The 16,686-nt window shown below is 45.8% G+C and overlaps 1 protein-coding gene across 2 annotated transcripts in view; it reads left to right on the forward strand.

Moving 5' to 3' along the window:
• Positions 1 to 8,301, forward strand: part of ALPK2 (alpha kinase 2) — a 148,391-nt gene extending 140,090 nt beyond the window's left edge. For both annotated transcript variants that reach the window (XM_017890519.1, XM_017890520.1), the window contains one exon: positions 7,511 to 8,301. In XM_017890519.1, the coding sequence (XP_017746008.1) occupies positions 7,511 to 7,727 (217 nt within the window). In that variant the 3' untranslated portion in view covers positions 7,728 to 8,301. The remainder of the gene's footprint in view (positions 1 to 7,510) is intronic.
• The last annotated feature ends 8,385 nt before the right edge of the window (positions 8,302 to 16,686 follow it).

The raw sequence follows: 16,686 nt of genomic DNA on the forward strand, positions 1-16,686 counted from the left end.
AAATGGCACAGCATGGCTTTGAAACCTTTTCACATATCCTCTGACAGCATCTCCCCTCAGAACGCCTGCTCTTGCTTAGAACGTGCCTCTGAACCTTACCATGCTGTTCCCTCTGCCAGATAAACCCCAAGCTGTCTTTGATCTAGGAAATCTTGTAGGAATCTGCTCAGCAGTGTGAAAATAGCACCCTCTGGGTTTCCACAGAACTTCCTCCTGCTGAGATGTGACAGCTTGCTCCAAGATGGCCGCTTTTGGGAAAGTGCCACTCTGCTTATTAATTAATCCCTTTTAGTTCCCCTACGGTGTTTGGCACACAGCTGCTGCCTGATCAATGAAGAAATCAATGAGTACACATGAAAAATGAAGGGTATGAGTGGCACTTCAGGAATCTCTTGCTGTTTCCAGGTGGAAACAGCTCCCCAGTGTCCCTCCCTTTCCACACAGGTGACAGTCTGTTCTAGCAGAGCCTAAGTCCAGCCTGGCTTTATTTTACACACACAGATCACACATCAGACCAGGGCTTTGTTTCAATTCTTCACCCCCATCCTGACCTCGAATTCCTTGTCCTTGTAGCCATCCCCTCTGCATGAAGATTTTCTCAAACTCAAGGTGTTCAACGCAGCTTCTGGTTGGCATCTAATGGGTTACCAAAGTACAGGAAAACTTCTCAGTAGATTTGCCTTGCCTGTCTTCATTTCCTTTATTAAGCCAGCCAAGAACTTTGGTTTCTCCAACTCAGCCAGGGCTGGAAGTTTCTGTGACTTTCCTCCACCCCTGCTCTCCAGGTGTTTTTGGAGCCAGTACATTGTCCAGCAGGGTTGTGAGTGGATCCCAGAGAGAGAGCAGTCACCCTGCTGCTATCAGTTGGTGATTTCTGTGTGAGTCTGAAAGGCTATGCTATTCATTATTAGGATGAGAGGAGAGAGGAATTGTTTTTAAGCAGGACATCAGCCTGGTACAGTTTCTAACACATAGCAAATCTTGAATAAATCCTTATTGAGTGAGGGCAGGACTGTGGAAACAGCCTCCATAGCTCCTCCCCAGGTGGGATGTTTCAGTGTGACTTTGTCAGGTTGTTTGACACTAACTTCATAAACATAAGATATACTTGTGTTCCAGTTTAAAGACATTTCCAAAGTCAAATAGGGATGAGTGTAGATCACTGAACACTTTGAGTAGTTTATCTTCTTGTTGCTCAAAGGAGAGGGGGTCCCTGGACCAGTGACATCAATACCCCTCAGAGCCTGGTAGAAATGCCAGAACCTTCCACCCCACTCTAGACCTACTGAATCCAAATCAGCATTTTAACAGAGTCTCGAGGTCATTCGTAGGGACCACTCTCATCCCGGGGGGTATATAGTTGAGAAAAGACTATACTGAATGCTGTTCATATTTTGTTTTTGTTTTGTAGAAATAGGGTCTCGCTATGTTGCCCAGGCTGGTCTTGCACTCCTGGGCTCCAGCGATCCTCCTGTTTCAGCCTCCCAAAGTGCTGGGATTACAATGCTGTTTAGTGGAGTAAATTTAGTGTTCCAATTCTGGAGACTGTGAGAGAGGATGGATAGATTCACATCCAAGAGATAGGCTAAAAAATTATACTAATTAAAGATTAAGGATGAAAAGACCCATTTAGTAAAATTCAATAGAGTTAAGATTTTTTTAAATGAAAATATTTGAAAAAGATCTCAAATACAAGATTCTTTATTCCATTGTGTTAGATTCCTAGGGCTGCCATAACAAATGACCACGAACCAAGAGCCTTATAATGACAGAAATTGATTGTCTCACAGTTCCGGGGGCTGGAAGACTGAAATCAAGTTGCTGGCAGGGTTGGCTCCTTCTGCAGGATCTGAGGGAGGGTCTGTTCCATGCCTCTCCCCTGGCTTCCAGGTTTGCTGGCAATCCTTGGAGTTTCTTGGCTAATAGACGCATCTCTGTAACCTCTGTCTCCAACATCACATGGTATTCCCCCTGTGTGTCTCTGTCTTTTGTCATCTTCTTATGAGATACCAGTAACAGTGGCTTGAGGGCCTCCCCTGCTCCAGTGTGACCTCATTTAAGAAATTCCATCTGTAATGATTTCCAGATGAGGTCACATTCTGAGGTTCTGGGAAGGACATGACTTTGGGGATGGGGTGGGCAAGGATGCTGCTCAACCCCCTACGTCTATCCAACATGAAAATGATAGTGAGTTTCTGCAATGGTGATCCTGTTGGAGAGATGTCCTGCAGCTCCAGATTCAATCCTCGAGGCAGCAGGTGGCACATGTCACATGCAAGGTGGGTCACAAGCAGGGAAACCTGCATTTCCCATTGCTTGGGTAGAGGAGAGCTTGATGTCATTGAATTCATGTCCTTTGAATGAATCTGGAGTAATCAGTCTAAGAACACAAAGGGTGTTGCCCTATTTTTTTTCTTGTGCAAGGGCAATGGCCTTGGTGATGGCTGTCAGTTTGTGAGAACAATGGGTCAAAGCAGCAGCCCAACAACCTGACTGAGACAGAGACCAAATTGAGAAAGGAGGAAGATTTGTAATTTCTGTAAATGCTAGGTAGCAAAAAAAAGTCTGCACCTGAGAAAGCTAGGGAAAGGGAAGTTCAACATTGTCTGACAGGCCAAGGTGAGGGTCGAAAATTAGAGAAAGAGATGTTCAGAAATGTCATGTGGAGACAAGAGTAGGACCAGGACTAGGTAGTGCTGAGGATGGGGCTGGTCCCCATTTATTTGTTCCCTCAACATTTATTGAAAAGCCTCCCCTGGACAGGAGTTGCGGGCATAAGGCAGTGTCCTGAGAGAGATCATAATCTGTGGAGAGAAGATGGGCACACGCACTCCTAACTCTGAGAGGGGTGTCTAGTTCTCAAGAAGATGTAGGGAGGAGGTTGGAGAGATGTCTTCTCTTGGTGTGGAGAGAGCCCACTGCAGCTGGAGCTTGAAGGTAGCTAAGGGCCGAGAAAGGGTCTCCGAGACGGTGCAGAGCTCGCTGCGCTCTCTGGCCTCACCATGCCCAGGAGGAGCCATCCGAGCCTCTGCTGCCTGACTCCAGCTTTTCTGCGAGGGTCTAAAGAAAGAGGTTAAGTGGAGGTGGAGAAGGAGGCCGATTCCTGAAAGAAGTCTACCCAGGGGCTGCCTGGAAGTCATGCTCCTTTGACCCAGCTCAGCTTTTTCCATTCCAGAGGTGGAGACCATTAGACGGGGCTCTCTTTTTACCTGGCATTAACACCTGCTGGCAAGGGAGTGCTTCAGGACGAAGCGGTGATCTTTCTGGGAGGTCACAGTGTGAATTAGTTATTTTTCTCTGCAGAGACCAGATGTTGTCTGAATTTGAAAAGCCTCGAGGCAGTCCTGATGCAAATGACCGGAACTTGTTTCCAATGTGCTCAGAGAGGGAAGCTTCCCCACCCATGCGTGACATTCCCAGGTTGAGGAGCTCAGAAGTTGGTGTGAAGCGACCCGGGTGCCCCCAGCGGCAGGTGGGATTAAGCCATCCATCCTGTCTGACAGAGCAGGCTGCGCTGGCCCCGCGTCCCACCAAGGAGAGAGTGCTCAGGCACACAGGAAACGTTGACAGGCTGACATTTCAGCCTTTCAGGGAGCTCCTGCAGAGGAAGATAGAGATGTAAAAATGATACCATTAGCAGTAGAAGATTTCCCACTCTGCCAGACTCAACTCCTTTCTTTGGTTGACCTTTTCTTCAATGAGAAAGCTTGGCTTTTAGAAACCAAGTCATTTTTCACAAGGCCATGGACCGTGGGCTCCCACGGGCAGGAGGAGGAGGGGCAGCTGGATTTGTAACAGTCAGGGCAGGGTGGAGCTGCAGGCTGCTGCTTTAGCTTCACAGAGGAAGGAAACCTTTCACACCCTTAAGAGCTTAAAACCCTATTTGGATTGCATAGGGAAAAAACTCTACCCATTCAGTCCAGGTGTGTTGACCTTTATAGTTTCTACCAGCCAATGAAGGAGGCCTGATTTCCTGAATCGTATCAGCTACAGAATCCACATCACGCCAGCATTACAGACTTCTTTTTGCCATTTTGCCTTTGGCCCTATTAAGCAACCATGGCCAGCACTCTCTCCACCGGGCAGGACTAGTTTCGTGCCTATGCAATTTGTGCACAGGACCTCACACTCAGAAGGGCCCTGTGTTTGGTTTAATGCTCTGTGCTTGTTGTCTTGAAATTCTTAATACTTTTTGAACAAGGAGCCCTTGTTTTCGTTTAGTACTGGGGCCTACATGTCACTGGTCCTGAATGCCAGGCACCCTCTGCCCCTATCCTTTACCTGGAAAATCCCTCAGCTTTGACTCTCAGCTTCAAAGTTTCTTTCAAAGCCCGCATCAGTTGCATAAGTTGTAATGTTGATAATTATAACAACGACATGATCAACATCATTTGACTGTTTACTGTGTTATGCCGTGAGCTACATGGTTTCTATGGATTTTCTCATTTCATCCCCTCAACAACCCTATGGGCATTATTATTAATATTATTATTATTATTTGAGACGAAGTCTCACTCTGTCGCCAGGCTGGAGTGCAGTGGCGCCATCTGGTCTCACTGCAACCTCTGCCTCCTGGGTTCAAATGCTTTTCCTGCCTCAGCCTCCTGAGTAACTGGGACGACAGGTGCCCAACACTGCACTCAGCTAATTTTTGTATTTTTAGTAGGGTTGGGGTTTCACCATATTGGCCAGGATGGTTGTGATTTCTTGACCCCGTGATCCACCCGCCTCAGTGGGCATTATTATTATTCACACTTTGGACATCAGGAAACTGACAGAAACTAAGCCCACCAATTATTGTCCAGGCTCACCAGCCAGCAATGCTTCCCCTGCATCGTATTCATCATATTTCATTGTAATGATTCAATATCTATCTTCTTCACTGGACAACATGGGTCAATGTCTTGCACGTTCTCTGTTGAATCCGTAGCCTCAAGCACAGTGCTTGGCTAGGTGCGCTGTAGAGAAGGGAGGGAGGAAAGTTGCTGTCCCTTCCTCCCATGTGACTTTATTTTTAAAGTACACGGCGCTGATACAGGTCAACACAAGAATAGACAAATGAAAATGCATTCTGAACAACCACTAAAATAAAAGCATCCCACTCTTTTTTTCCATCATCCTCTATTTGTTGAGTTTCTGCGGTTTACTAAGCACTGGACTAGGTGTTGGGGTACAGTGGTGAACAAAGAGTGTTGACCTCTGTCATCACGGAATTTACAGTGAGTGGAGAGATAGAAATTAACCATCTCATCCACTCACAGATGTCAGACAGTGTGTGTGACCGTGCCACAAAGAGGAGGTGCACAGTCCAAGAGAGTCTATGACAGGGGGATGTGACTTGGTTGGAAAGGTCAAATGAGCTGAGAATTTAAAGTGAGCAAGGGCCGGGCGTGGTGGCTCACGCTTGCAATCCCAGGACTTTCGGAGGCCGAGGTGGGCGGATCACCTGAGGTGAGGAGTTCAAGACCAGCCTGGCCAACATGGTGAAACCCCAACTTTACTATAAAAAAAAATTAGCCAGGTGTGATGGTGGGTGCCTGTAATCCCAGCTACTCAGGAGGCTAAGGCAGGGGAATCACTTGAACCCGGGAAGCAGAGGTTGCAATGAGTTGAGATTGCGCCATTGCACTCCATCCTGGGCAACAAGAATGAGACTCCATCTCAATAAATAAAATAAATAAATAAATAAATAAATAAATAAATAAATAAATAAATAAATAAAGTGAGCAGGACTTATCTAGAAAAAAGAGGAAGGAACATCCCATGCAGGGGGAATAGTGCAAGCAGAAACTTTTGGGAGGAGGGAGCTTGGACACTTCTAATGGCTGAAGAGGTCAATGGGTTGGGAGATGCAGCCAGACAGCGCAGGATCACAGGCAGGTTCAGGAATTTTGTCTTCGTTTTAACAGCAATGGGATTGTAAGCAGGAGATGACATGACTTATGTTTTGTAGAGGTTACTCTGGTGGCAGTGTGGAGAATGCATTGATGGGGAGGGGCTGAGTGGATCCAACGTGGACCTTATAGGTTTATATATGTGCTGCTTCAAAGTGTTTATCCCCATGGGATTCATGCTGAAGGAAAATTCCTTTGACAAAGGAGCTCATCTGTGGTGACAAGGAGGACCCTTGGACATCTCAAGGAGATGCCACTTATTGGGGAGGGTATGTGGCTGGCACTATGTTCACCTGGCCTCCTCCGCACTCTGTGAGGAGCTGTGACTGGATTGAGTGTGTGCATGGGATTTGGGGATTTTCTGGTGACTGGCAGGAAGACCTGCAGGGTCACTGTTCTAGCTACTAAACAAGCTGCAATAGCCTACTACCCTTTGACATTCTGCCCAGAACCCAGGGCACCTTCAACCAGTTTTTTGATGGATCTCTTGTTCATTTGCAGATAGTTGGGGAGACGCAGGGGCTGGGCAACTGTTCATTCAAGGAGCACACTAACCTACCATAATTGGGATGTGAAAACGTGGCCATTTATAATTTAAGCATTTAAATGTCCCAACCAAGAGGAACAACCCCTGAAACTACTCCTGGCCAAGGGGTCAGCATGGACCCTTCTAGGGTCTACTGGAGACAAAGAATCTGCCAGAGACAAAAATTCTTCTTCTCCTGGGGACAAAGTGGGCTGCCAGGGGAGTGACTCTGCTGTAGGAGAAAGACTCAGAGGGCTTCATTCTAATCTTGTCTCTTACATCAACTTGCTTTGTTTTCTTGGGGTAGTCTCATGAACTCTTAGCCTGAATTTCTTCAACTGTAAATTGAAGGGTCTAAACAAAACAATTTCTTTTAGTTCCAAAGTTCTGAAATTCTTTATTTAGAAATTCTAGGTGGGATGGGGTGGTTTTCAATCACTAAGAGATCTATGTTTTATCAAAATAGCCCAGCACTGGTCATTGTGGCTACGAGGAGCAGGGCAATAAAATGCTGGTACATTCCAACCGTGAGCAACTGGGACCTTTGGATACTCTAAGGCCTCTGAACTTCACTGTACATGCCAGCAGATCTTTGCTCTTACTTAATTCCACAGTCTTTGATTTTTTACCCTCACTAATAGTTGTGTCTATCCTGCGGCCATTTTTTTTTTTTTTTTGAGACCGCTTTGTCGCCCAAGCTGGAGTGCAGTGGCACGATCTCGGCTCACTGCAACCTCCGCCTCCGGGGTTCAAGGGATTCTCCTGATCACCCTCCCGAGTAGCTGGGACTACAGGCGCATGCCACCATACCCGGCTGATTTTTTTGTTTGTTTTTTTAGTAGAGACGAGGTTTCACCATGTTAGCCAGGATGGTCTTGATCTACTGACCTCGTGATCCACCTGCCTTGGCCTCCCAAAGTTCTGGGATTACAGGCGTGAGCCACCGCGCCCTACTCTGTGGCCATTCTTACCTAAAACTGAAATTCATATATGTTCCATGCACCATTAGTTTCCCCTTTCAAGTTTTTGTTTCTGAACTGATGAAAGTGTCCTGTTATTAAAAGCTGTTTCCTTCCACCCAAACTCACAGGTACAAAGGATTTAAAGGCAACTGTTCCATGACCTTCATTGATCAGTTTAAAGCACTACACCAGTGTAACAAGTATTGCAAAATGCTGGGACTGAAATCCCTTCAAAACAACAGCCAGAAACAGAAGAAGCCAAGCACTGGGAAAAGCAGAGTTCAGGCAAACTCTATGGCAGTGAAGAAGACAGGGGCTGAGACCCCAGGCGAAAAGAAAACCTAACATCCCGGTAAACTAATGGCCACTGGCTAGCAGCACACAGTCTTGCCAGGGAAAATCTGAGGCCACACAGGAGAGAAGACACAGCCTGCAGAGAGTGTGTGGCAATCCTTATTCCCAGCTGACTGTGCGCCAAATGCCTCTAAACCCGTCACCTGCTGTCTTCACTCAAATTATTTCAGAACAGGATTTGTGACCAGGTTTATGGGGAGATTGAATCGACGATCGGTCTCAAAGACAGTCCATTCTTTGTATACACGTTTAGCGTTTTTACCAACCTCAAGTCATGTGTCTATTTGTGTATTTGCACGTGGTTGTGTTGTCAAGGACTTGGTGCTGAGAAGGGTCTGTTCACAGCCAAAATTATTCCCACCCCCATTCCTAACCTGGGATTTCTAGACACATCCTGCTGTGATGTAAACAGAAATCACGAATTCACTCACTGGGTCAAGTTGTTCCACTGGTGTCTAATATGCTATTGTTGCTGGAGGTGAGTTCTGTAACGTGAAGCCTTTTCCCATCATTCACACAGCCACTTACAATTTTCTGTTCAATTAAATTCATATTTAAACAAAAAGTGTATGATGTATGTCTCATTATAGACACTTGTTCTTTAGAATGTGTGCCATATTTTACATTGTTCCAGGATTTAGTTGTTTCCTAATATGTTTCCTAGAGCACAAAATATTTGCATCTGTGTTTTTCCCTCATTCTTACATTACAACTTAGGTTCCATCGCTTTCTACTTTGTTCCTTAAACCCGAGCCGCCTAAACCCAGGGCTGACCCATGGTGGATTGCGCCAGAAGATGCACACTAATCCTGGCGAGTGTGCACCAGTTCACAGGGATCCTGGCATCTCTAACCACTCCCAGCCCTCATTCCACTTGAGTCTCCTGACGCTCAGAGCCTCCTTCTCTACCAGTTTGGATCATGCCCAGCCATAAAGCAGGATGGTTGCATCAGTGAAATGTGAAATTGGGCAAGAGCAAACCATACAGTAGCAACTCAGGGATCGCTTTATGGACCCCAAAGTGCTTAAGAACGTCTCTACCCCAACCATTTGTAACACAAATAGTGTTGTTTCATTAATGGGAATGTTCATGGTAATGTTGTTTCATTAATAGACTTTTTCAGAATGGCTTTAAATTTACAAAAAAATGAGCAGAAAGTGTGGAGATTTCCCTTGTGTCTCCTCACCCCACTCTATGATCTTCCCCTGTTGCAAACATCTTGCATTAGTGTGGTATGTTTGTTACAATTGATGAGATAATATTGATACTTTTTTTTTTTTTTTTTTTGAGGCGGAGTCTCGCTCTGTCGCCCAGGCTGGAGTGCAGTGGGGCGATCTCGGCTCACTGCAGCCTCTGCCTCCCGGGTTCAAGCGATTCTCCTGCCTCAGCCTCCCGAGTAACTGGGACTACAGGCACATGCCACCACACCTGGCTAATTTTTGTATTTTTAGTAGAGACGGGGTTTCACCATGTTAGCCAGGATAGTCTCGATCTCCTGACCTCAGGTAATCCACCTGCCTTGGCCTCCCAAAGTCCTGGAATTACAGACATGAGCAACCGCGACATGTTGTTATTAATTAAAGTATATAGTTTACATTAGGGCTCCCTCCTGGTGTTGTACATGCTGTGGGTTTGGGCAAATGTATCATGACAGGCATCTACCATTATAGCAACATAGAGAATAATTTCACTGCTCTAAAATTCCCCAGTGCTTCACTGATTCATCCCTCCCTTCCCCAACCCCCAACCCCTGGCATTCACTGATCTTTTCATTATCTTCATAGTTTTGCTTTTTCCTGAATGTCATATAGCTGGAATCATAACTATGTGGCCTTTTCCATAGTTTGCTGTTTCTTAAGACAGATTTCATCTGCTGGCTAACAGCTGGGAGAATTGTAGGGCCACCTCTGAGCAGGAGGACGGATGCTTCGCAAACCTGAAGGGGCAAGGGAATCCCTGGATCTTGCGAATATGCAGGTTCGGATTGGGTAGGTGTGTGGTGGGGCCTGAATTCTGTGTTTCTGTGAAACTTTCTGGCGATCTCCTGTGGCTGCCCAGGACCACACTCAAAGAGGCAGTCTAGACTATGGGCAGGAGGGCCCCGAAATGCTGAGAGGAGTACCTTGGCTCCTGGAGTTCAGATAGTCTGGCCAAGGGAAGGCCCGGCTACTTCTGGGTTCTGACGTGTGAGGCAGCAGCTTGACAGCAGGACGGAGGTGCCATGTGAGGCGCCCACCACAAGCAATGCTGCCAACACAGAGATTTCTGTGTGCAGCCCCCTCACGGAGGGGTGGTTGGCTCTCAGTAGAAGACTCCTGGCTTCTTCTACTTTAAAATATACTATTCTTAGCCAGCCGCAGTGGCTCACGTCTGTAACCCCTGCACTCTGGGAGGCCGAGGCAGGTGGATCACTTGAGGTCAGGGGTTCGAGACCAGCCTGGCCAACATAGTGAAACCCTGTCTCTACTAAAAATACAAAAATTAGTTGGGTGTCGTGGGGGCGCCCATAATCACGGTTACTGAGGCTGAGGCAGGAGAATCACTTGAACCCAGGAAGCAGAGGTTGCAGTGAGCTGAGATCGCACCACTGCACTACAGCCTGGGCGAAGGAGTGAGACCCAGTCTCAAAAAGAAAAAAATATATATATATTTGTACTTTTTTGTATTTTTATGCTTAGAGAATAGTGTGTGTGTATATATATGAAAAATCCCACTTGTGTTTCCTTTATTATCAAAATCTGGTGCCTGAGAATAGTATATAGTATATATACACTATATATATATTATGTATATATGATGTATATGTATATATAAGTATATATTAGCATATATAGTATATATATACACTATCGTGTATATATACAATAGTGTATATACTATATATACTTATATACTATATATACTTATACATATATAGTGTATATATACACACAATGGTAGGTATATATATATACACACACACAATATACTACTATACAAACTATACACACTATACTATACACTATATACTATACACACTATATACTACTCTCAGGCACCAGATTTTGATAAGAAAGGAACCACAATTGGGATTTTTCTTTTGTAAAGGGATTTGAAGGAGAAAATACTTCATTTAGTCACGTGTCATCTTTTTCAGAAAATCTGCCCTTTCTAGGTTTTCTGCTGAAGTGGTTCCCATGGCTAACAGATTATAAAATGCTCATTTTTCTACTAGGCAGCCTATAGCCTGCTTTGCCCACAGAGATCTTACAGATGTGTTTAGCATTAAAGTTCTAGAAAGTTCCAAAATAGCAAAAGGTGCAGGGCACATTTGATGGGAGTCATTATCTGTGTGTCTAATCATCTAGCTATATCTCAGTGTGGGTGCGACCAAGGCCTTCTTGACAGACTAGGGTACTTTCTTGGGTAATGATTTGTAATTATCAAAATAATGTCAACACAAGTCTGAAAAATTAAAAACAAATTACAGAAAGGTATGAAACGAAAAGTCAAAGCCATCCTGTGAAAAGGATGAAAAAGCCACCCCACTTCCCCTCCAGCTGGCCTTGAATCCTCGTTTGGAGAGACAGTGGAGGAAAAGGATTTCCTATTCCCAGATTTCATGTTTTGCGGTCAGCCCAGGGTGCCTCTCTTGGATGGAGCCATCCCACCCTCCTTTCACAGATGCTTAGACATTTTAGAAGTCCCTTCATTGTTTATTGTCACATGATTTCATCTGTTTAAAAACATTTGGGCCGGGCACAGTGGCTCACTCCTGTAATTCCAGCACTTTGGGAGGGCAAGGTGGGTGAATCACCTGAGGTCAGGAGTTCAAGACCAGCATGGTGAAACTCTGTCTCTACTGAAAAAAACAAAAATTAGCCAGGCATGGTGGCAGGCGCCTATAATCCCAGCTACTTGGGAGGCTGAGGCAGGAAAATTGCTTGAATGTGGGAGGTGGAAGTTGCAGTAAGCCAAGATTGCACAACTGCACTCCAGCCTGGGCAACAGAGCAAAACTCCATCTCAGAAACAAAAACAAACACAAACAAACAAACAAACAGATTCCCCACACGTTTGGAGGACAGGGACAGAAGGAGCTCTCACAGTTGGATCTGTCCCAGCCAGGGAGCGTAGGGATGGCCTTGTGTACGGTCACGGCCATCTGTCCAGCCATCCATCTCCACCTGTTCTGAGATAAAGTGCTGTTTTCCTTGCCCAGACAAATAACAGGGTGAGCATGGAGTGGGCTGTCTTACACCAACGGTGTTGTCCTAGAGGCTCAGAAATGCCCATGCTTATTGACGTTGTTTTGGTTCAGTTTGGAACACATCCAGTTCTCTTGATTTTCCCATTTGTCTTCATAAATGTGCTGTGTTAGGAAGACCAAATACAATGAATGCGCAACCCAGGGACTGGGCCAGGAGGCCCTGTGGATCCAGCTAGGGATTGTGTCCCTTCCTGGTGCCTGAAGGGTGGTCATTTACATATATGACTTAGTCTCTGGCAGGGCTCAACCATGGAGCTCCCTGATGGGCGGATCAGAAAAACAAATTAAAGCTTCACTACAACGGGCCTGTGTTTTCAACAGCACGTTTCTCGCGAATGAGAATGGCAGGGAAATGATGACTTCTTGCCAGTGGGCATCCTGTCTGGAACGTCCTGGTTTTGGATGCGTGGCTGGCTAGCTGGTATTCATACCTCATGTTCTTTTCTTGTACCAATGCCTCTCAGTCACGCCTCTGACAAGCTTCATAATAGCAGGGAGTTTCAATAGAGTTTCATGATAGAGAATGCCCAAAGAAGCAACAATTATTTTCTAATTATAAAGTGCTCTCTCTTCTATTATAAATAGACATACGGTTTTGTGCGTGTATCAGGCATGTGCTCAACTGGATGCAGCTGGGAGGGGCCTACCAACAACCCGGTCTTGGCTTGTTTTCCTGGTGGATGTTCTGCTCCTTTTGACCACAGATGCCAAAGTGAACAGGACAGCATTTCTCCCCCATTTAGATCTGCAGATGTGCTTGAACATAACTACTTAAAAAAAAAAAAAAAAAAAAGCAAAGAGACATAAAAACCTCTCATGCCTCCCAGCACAGGATATATCTTCCAACTCTTTGCTCTGGCAGATCTGAAACCCTCTGAGAGCCTGCTATTGCTTTTTGTAAAAGCTGCGAGGCAAGATGGAAGCCAGTTTCATCTGTGAGATCACTGGGCACAGCCTTCAATTTCACGATGCGATGAACAAATATTTACAAGCACTAATTGTGCCAATACATCAATCATTTATAAAATTCTGTTTTCCATGAGGCCCACACAGTCCCAGATAGAAATCATCTCAGAGACTTTTTCAAAAGTCACATGGTTTTGATTACATACAATCAAGGAAAGTCAATCTATCAGCTCCCATTGCAGGGCCCAGAAGCATCAGAGATCATTCTACTGAGACACCTCACCTCCACTGCCCGCTTTGCCCTGGCTTTTCCTCTTTCATGCACCACCACATCCAGCTAAACTTTGTATTTTTCGTAGAGATAGGATTTCCCCATGTTGGCCAGGATGGTTTTGATCTCTTGACCTCGTGATCCACCCACTCGGCCTCCCAAAGTACCGGGATTACAAGTGTGAGCCACTGTGCCCGGCCCCACCTTTATTTCTTTAGCCTTTATTATCATGTGACATCATATACTTTTTTTTTTTTTTTTTTTTTTTTTGAGACGGAGTCTCGCTCTGTCGCCCAGGCTGGAGGGCAGTGGCTGGATCTCAGCTCACTGCAAGCTCCACCTCCCGGGTTCATGCCATTCTCCTGCCTCAGTCTCCTGAGTAGCTGGGACTACAGGCGCCCGCCACCTCGCCCGGCTAGTTTTTTGTATTTTTTTTTAGTAGAGACGGGGTTTCACCATGTTAGCCAGGATGGTCTCGATCTCCTGACCTCGTGATCCGCCCATCTCGGCCTCCCAAAGTGCTGGGATTACAGGCTTGAGCCACCGCACCAGGCCTATTTTTTTTTTTAATTGTCCATCTTCCCCACACCAGAATGTAAGTTTTCTGTGGGCAGGATATGGTTTTTTTCTGGTTTATTTACTGCTGCATCCCAATACCTAGAGATGCTTGGCACACTGCACTCTCTAATGAACATTTGTTCACTGGATGAATACGTCTGACCCATCCATGCTGGTGTTCTCTGGTGGAGAGGTAGAGGTTCTTGCTTATGGCAATTTGATTTGGTTAAAATCTCTGGCTTCTTTAGATCCTTAGCATGAGATAATAGACTTGAAGAGTCTTCTAAAGCAGGAAGGCAGCATCATGAGACTAAGGTACCTAGTCTCTGAATAAAACTGCTGGGCTCCAGTCTTGATTCTGACACTTACCAGCTATGTGTGTTTGGAGAATTACTTAATCTCTCTGCTTCATCCCCATGCTGTTTTTAGGTAAATGTAGCTTTGATCAATAGCTCTTCCAGCTTCCTGCTGCTCTTCCATCTTCCATCTTTCAGAAAAAGGAGAATTTTGAGCAGGGAATAAAGGAAGGTAAAAGATCAGCAAAGAGAAGAAAGGAAGGTAGCCGCTATGGGGTGACTCTCAAGAACCATTGTTCAGAAGCAAGACTAAGAAGATGTTTCAGGCCTGAAACAGGGGAGATATTACATCGAGCCATGAAGAAGGAGGAGCAGGCTGGGGGCATACTTAAGGCAGGGGCTTTTCTGATTGGTCAGGGGTCCAGGCTTATTTCTGTGGACTTCACAGGGCACTGGGGTTCAGCCACGAGCACAGGCTGAACATCTGGAAGCTGGAGAGCATAGTACTTGCCCAGACAGGAGGCAGGATGGAGGAGCAAAGAGCAGGGTTCCTGACCACAAGAGGCATCTCCGGACCAACAAGCAGGAGAGGGCACTGGGACACCAGCAAGGCACAGGTCTAGAGGGGCTCAGAAGCAAATCCTGAAAAGGTGTGAATGACCCAGTGCAATGGACTAAATGTCTATGTCCCCCATAAAGTGCATATGTTGAAATCCTCACCCCCAAGGTGATGGTATTAGGAGACGGGGCCTCTGGGAGGTGATTAGGTCAGGAAAGTGGAGCATTCATGAATGGGATTAGTGCCCTTATAAAAGAGGCCCCAGTATCTCATCTCTCCCATTATATGAGATAACATTGAGAAGACACCATCTATGGTCCAGGAAGCCAGCCCTGTCCAGACACCAAATCTGTCAGTACCTTGATCTTGGGCTTCTCGGCCTCCAGAATGGCGAGAAACAAATTTCTGGGTAATTTAAATTACCCAGTCTATGGTATTTTGTTATAGCGGCCCAAACAGACTGAGATACCCAGAGACAGAAGGGAGAAAGGACAAAGCAGAAACCAAACTAGGCTGATCCATTCCAGCATCTGGAAACTTCCTTCTTGACAGAGCCTCCTCAGGGGTCTACGGGGTAGCAGCCGGCTGAAGGGGGACGGCAGAGAGCAGCTCGTGCTAGGAAAATCCAGGCATCTCTGTCAGGCAGATGCATTTCAGCTGTGGGAGTTACTGTTCGCATGTAGCCTCAGACATTTCTAACAATCAAAAGAAATTCACTTTAAAAAGTTGGTTCCCTTGGCACCGTTATGGCTTCCTAGGAGAGAGTTGTGGCTTGTTATTACTTATGTCTGTGTTTGTACATCTTGCTAATAGTGCCTAATGATATGCTCTTGAAGATCAATGCGGTATTTACTATTGTTTCTAAGTCTGTGTTACAGCAAATCAATAAGTCAAACAAATCCCTTGCCACAGCAGACCAAGAGTTTAAATTAGGTGTGCTTCTGTGTCTATGAATTACCTTCCTCCTCTCTCCCTCCCGGTGGTGGGCTTGAGACGAGGAAGAAAAACCGCCTCGCACAGAACTTAATGAGATGAATCTACCTGCCCCTACCTTTTTCTCCGCCCTAGCAATTCCACCTCCTACAGCCCCAATGCCCTGTATATTCATTTTATGTAGCAGGTGGCATCCTGAAACCCCCAATCAAGCAAAATTCTCTTCCATCAAGCCCTATTTTAAATATCTTGGAGGAAGAGGAGGCTCCTCCTTAGAAAGATCCTTCTGGTCAGTTTGAATCGTGAGGTTAGGCTAGCCATCATGTCTGGGGATACTGGGCGTTATCTTTGGTTCTTATGCCAGTATTTTCTAAAGAATAAGAAGTTTTAGGCCAGGCATGGTGGCTCACACCTGTAATCCCAGTGCTTTGGGAGGCCAAGGCAGGCGGATCTCTTGAGCCCCGGAGTCAGCATCAGCCTGGGCAACATGATAAGACCCCATCTCTAGAAAACATAAAAAAATAGCCAGGCATGGTGGCATGTGCTTGTAGTCCCAGTTACTCAGGAGGCTGAGGTGGGAGGATGGCTTGAGCTCGGGAGGTCAAAGCTACAGTGAGCTGAGATCACACCACTGTGCTCCAGCCTGGGCAACAGAGCGAGACCCAGTTCAAAAAAAAAAAGAGTAGTTGTAAAAGGCAAATATGGCATTTTTCATTGAATTACTGGAATAAGCGTCTCAGTTTTTACTTTTATTTGGCACTTTTCCGAAACTTTTTTCTTGTATCTCTCCTTATTTTTTATATCTTCATTCAAATGTCACTTTCTCAAACAGTCCTTGCCCCCTCAACCCACTACATCAGTCTTTCTAAATCTTAGCTGGGCATTGGACTATCAGGGAGTGTCAGAAAATAATGATGTCAGGGTCAGGCATGGTGGCTAGCATTTTGTGAGGTTGAGGAAGGCAGATCACTTGAGGCCAGGAGTTCAAGACCAGCCTGGGCAACATAGTAAGACTCCATCTCTACAAAACACCAAAACATTAGCCAGGCATGGTGCTGTGTGCCTGTAGTCCCAGGTACTCAGGAAGCTGAGGCAGGACAATTACTTGAGCACAGGAGTCTGAGGCTTCAGTGAGCTATGCACTCCAGTCTGGGTGACAGAGCAAGACCTTGTCTCAA

Source organism: Rhinopithecus bieti, unplaced genomic scaffold (genome assembly GCF_001698545.2).
Source record: "Rhinopithecus bieti isolate Rb0 unplaced genomic scaffold, ASM169854v2 scaffold_17861, whole genome shotgun sequence".
NCBI lineage: Eukaryota > Metazoa > Chordata > Mammalia > Primates > Cercopithecidae > Rhinopithecus > Rhinopithecus bieti.